The 4764-nt window shown below is 38.4% G+C and overlaps 1 protein-coding gene across 1 annotated transcript in view; it reads right to left on the reverse strand.

The window, feature by feature from the left end:
- Maoa (monoamine oxidase A) overlaps positions 1 to 4764 on the reverse strand; it is a 90492-nt gene that overhangs the window by 2953 nt on the left and 82775 nt on the right. The window contains exons 8-9 of the mRNA XM_004645316.2: positions 3663 to 3716; positions 549 to 606 (exon numbers count right to left, since the gene is read on the reverse strand). Of these exons, the coding sequence (XP_004645373.1) occupies positions 549 to 606; positions 3663 to 3716 (112 nt within the window). The remainder of the gene's footprint in view (positions 1 to 548; positions 607 to 3662; positions 3717 to 4764) is intronic.

The raw sequence follows: 4764 nt of genomic DNA on the forward strand, positions 1-4764 counted from the left end.
AAAAAAAAAAAGAAATAATTTCCTTCTCCTTAATGCTCTCTGTGGTGAACTGAAAGCTCTGAAATTCTTAAATGAGTTTTAAACTGACTCTCCATGTGGAAAAATAAGTTAGCTTGGCTTTGACCTAGGCAAAGAATCTATATTCAACTTGTCTTATCCGTATATACTACTGTGCTATCACTACCACATCAGGACACAGCGGGATTTTACTTCGCAGCATACAGTTAATGCTGACATGAGGGCAAAGGCTTTGGGGCTGGGAACCACACTTGCCCATCCTTGACATACTACTTGCAGCTCCAGGCTCTGACCACGATTAGCTGTCAGTTATTCAGACAGCCCTTAACAGCCCAAAGGAACCATACCTAATACTCCATGCACCTGACACCAGTTTTTCATGGTTTCCTAGAAATGCTAAGGTTAATCCTTCAAGATGAGAATATCCCTTTCCATTCCCTTCTTAAGTCTGTCAGGAAACCAGAATCTGATTTGCTTTATCACTTGGAGGGAGAACAGCCTGCTAGGGATCAAATTTGGGGGTTTCTTACTTCTAAAGCTTCTTCAGATCCCAACACTTTGGCATATAGCTCACAGATTTTCTTCTTCCTATAATAAAGAACCAAAAATTGTTAAGTAATAAGTTATGGTAAAAATAAATACTATGGATTCTAGGGTGCTTGCCAATGAACCAGATTTATCACAGAAAAATGAAACTTAATGGTTTTCTGTAACTACATAAAAGAAACAAGTCACTGAATTTCTGTACTCAGATTAACTTACTATGCCTCAGTACAGTTATTTGATGTAAAGAGTCAATAAAATGTTTCATTTCTTACATTTTCACCCCTTTTACTACCGGGGTGAAATACAAACAGGGCTGGTCAAACAACTCAGCTGATTAAAGGGCCTGCAAGCAGGCACAGGGGTTGGGGGTTCAATCCCCAGGCCTGCCGTGCTGAGACAGATCCCAGGGTGTGCTGAGACAACAACTGAGACTGGGTGTGGTGGCACATGCCAGTAATCCTAGCTCTTGGGAGGCTGTAAACAGGTGGATGACTATGAGTCTGATCTAGTAGTGAGACCCTGAACACCTGTAGACCCTAAAACACAAAAAAAAGATAAAAGCAAAGAAAATAAAAGTAAATTAAACTCAATATTAGGAATTGATTCTTAGATAAAACTAACTTAATCTTTTAAGCATAAGATGTGCTATTCTTGAAGAAGGTTATAGTCATTTCAATCTCATAATCTGTCTTTTGAACAGAATGGTCTGTGGACAGGATACCTTGTGCTCCAAAGGGTATCTAGGGGATGCACATAATACATTGGATGATATTATTTCAAACATGGCCTTTGGCTATCCTCATAATTCTTTAATCAAATGAAGAATACAAAATACAGCATATTTTATGTCTGACAAATCAGTATCCATATTATCTAAACTCTTTTTTTTTTTTTTTTTTTTTTCGGTACCAGATTGAACTCAGGACTTTGCACTTACCAGGCAAGTGCTTATTCTACTGGGCTATCTCTCTGGTCCCTCTAAACCCTTCTTGAAAGAAGAAACATTTTAAAATCATAACCATTCAACAACTTCTGACATTGCCAGTCCTATGGATGACCCACTACTATTATGGACTACTGGACTATATTGGAATATTTTGCTGAATTCATGCACCTACAATATTTAAAGTTTCCATGTTTTTAAAAGCCCCCTGCTTCCTGGGCTAAATGCCTTTCAGTCCTCTCCTGTGAGAGAGCTGGGGGGGTCTGAGTTCAGTAATAAATGGCTGTTTAAATTCCAAAAATAAAATAAAATAAAATCATAACCACTTCTGGTGAGTCTTTTTTAAAAGTTTTAATTTGTTAAAGTCACCCATTTTAGAAATCAATGGTTCTATGCCAGGATTTGTTTGAATAGGTTTACACTGAACAAGTTAAATACTTTTTATATTTACTTTGTTAGTCTTTATATAATTTAAACAAACAAAAGTGGCCAAAAATATTTGTTAAAAGCTAACAAGCAACTTGAAAAAATATTTGCTAAAGAGTAAGGCAAAAGGTTTAATTCAGCTCTGTAAGATAAGCATCAAAAACTAGCAAGACAAATGGCCAAAAATACAGTGTGTACTGCAGGGAGATCTAGTTTACTAGTAATAAAAGAAAAATGTTTTTAAACACAATTTTAGAGCCAGCCAGATAGCACAGTGGACTAAGTGCCTGCTTGAGCAAGTCCAAAGATCAGGGTTCGATCCCTGATACTGCATGCTGTTCTGGCCCTGGCCCTGGGCACAGTGAGTCGGTGACTGGGATCAAGCATGGTGGTGCACGCCTGTAATCCTAGTGTTGGGGAGGCTAAAACAAGAGGATCACTATGAGTTCAAGCTATGTAGTGAGACCCTGTACAAAATACATACATAAAAAGAAAGAAAACACATAATTTTATATTGTCAGTTACTTCAGAAAATGTTCATAAAACATGACCCCAACTTTCCTAGGTAATGTGGAACAAAGTAGAGGCTTATGAATCTATTTAAATACATACCATTTATAAAACTCTCAGAACTTCTATCTCAAGGGAATACAGAGAATTCTACAGAGAATTAGTCAGAAGGAGGAGGTGAAACTATAAACGTTGCGTATTGCTATGCCATTTTCCCATTAAGGTGCTTTTTTGTTTTGGGTTTATTTATTTATTTTTTTTTTTTGGCAGTACTGGGGATTGAACTCAGGACCTTGCACCTGCCAGGCAAGTGCTCATTCTACTGAGCTATTTCTCCGGCCCCCATTAAGTTGTTAAGGCAGAAACAAATGTCACTCTGAGATAACATCACACAATGTAAGGTAGATATTTAAATTTCAAGTTAGTCAGGAAATCTTGGTTCTGCCTAAAAAAAAACCTTTTGAGATGTTTAGCCACTGTGTGAAATCACAGCCAAATATCTACCACCAGGCTAGTATTTATTTTATTATTAATACAGAAAAAAACAGGAAATCCAAAAGAAAATGTCAAGCTTAGTATAGTGTAATGAAATATACATGTGTTATCTGCTATTCTTGACTTTGTTAGAAGTTAGCTACCATGGTTTGAATGTGTATGTCCCTCCAAAATCCGTATTTTGGAACTTAACCCAAAGGTAATAGTATTAAGGTAGGACTTCTGTAGAAATGCTTAAGTCAGGAGGGCTTAGTTTGTTTTCTATTATTTTTCTCTATGCATCTTGTAGGAAAAACTCTACCTCTCAATCACTGTAAGAAAAACACAAATATGTAACATTAACTTAATACATGTAATATGGGCAAAAGGATGTGCTAATGGGGCCCATAGCAAAATACAGAAAGATTAATTTATTGGGGTTGGGAATATTCATGAAGTACTGCATCTACTAATGGTAGTTGCCTGTTGTTATAGTGCAATAAATACAATGTAAAGTTAACCTTTTTTATTTTTTTATTTGTGTGTGTGTGTGTGTGTGTGTGTGTGTGGCCAGCTCAGCCCACCAGGGGGCGGGGCTGGCTGGCATGTGGTGCTGAGGGATTGAACCGCAGTCCCTGTGCTTTGCTAAGCTTGTTTGCTCTAAGTAGGTGCTTTAGACCACTGAGCCATCTCACCAGCCCCTAAAGTTAACCTTTGATAGATTTTTCAGATGCAAATTCTTTACCTTATTTCCTTATGAAGTTTAGCAAGTCGATCAGCTTTCCGGGCAAGGATGAAGCTGGAATGAGAGGGGACATTTGAATGATCAGGTAATAGTCATTTATCTTAAGAAATTCTACTTCTTTTTTTTTTTAAATTATATTTATTTATTTATTTATTTATTTATTTATTTATGTGTGTGTGTGTGTGTGTGTGTGTGTGTGTGGCCAGCTCAGCCCACCAGGGGGCGGGGCTGGGTGGCATGTGGTGCTGGGGGATTGAACCGCAGTCCCTGCGCTTTGCTAAGCTTGTTCTAAGTAGGTGCTTTAGACCACTGAGCCATCTCACCAGCCCCTCTACTTCTTTTTGAACTGGTCTTACTGCCATCTAGCCCTCATCCTCTACTAAACACTGTACTGTCTTTCACCTCCATGTCCAAAACCCTGGCAGGCTGTGAGTTCTTAAACAATAGTCACTTTGTACAGAATATTTTACTCCTAAAGCTCAAATACAGTAGGCATATAGTATGAAATCAAATGCTGGATGAATTAATGTACTAAATGATTATCTTTGCAATGAGTGTTACCTTCTTCCAAACACTTGATAAAAGTTGGTCAAATATTAATAGGAGTCCATAGTGGATGCCATGGTGCACCCCCAGATTCTCCTTCAAGACCAGTACTCGGTACCCTTCACTCACAGGTGAAATCCTTCCACCGCAGTTATACTCAGTAGGATCAGAAATGTCTGGGTCACAGTTCCCGTCTTCCCTGGAGGCAAGTGGTGCTAAAAGACCAGCTCTTGGGTGAGGTAAATACCAAGGCTGGTCCCTTTAGCTCAGTTCAGGGCAATTCTGCAAGGATAGCCTAACTCCAGAACTTTCCATGGAATGGCTGAGGACTTTAGTGGATGTTAGAGTCCAATTGTCCCTCAGCCTGATCCTGATTTGTTTCCTTTCTCTATAGGGCAGTAATCCACAGAGCACTTCCAAATAAACCTGATGTGCCTAAATATCTCTGAGTCAGCTTCCTGGGAAATTGACTTCACAATAGTCCTCAAACCAAGCAGATCGGTAAAACTCAGTTATATTCTGTTTCTCTTTACTCAATTAGATTTTACTTATTATA

The sequence above is a fragment of the Octodon degus genome, unplaced genomic scaffold (assembly GCF_000260255.1).
Source record: "Octodon degus isolate 3935 unplaced genomic scaffold, OctDeg1.0 scaffold00223, whole genome shotgun sequence".
Taxonomy (NCBI): domain Eukaryota; kingdom Metazoa; phylum Chordata; class Mammalia; order Rodentia; family Octodontidae; genus Octodon; species Octodon degus.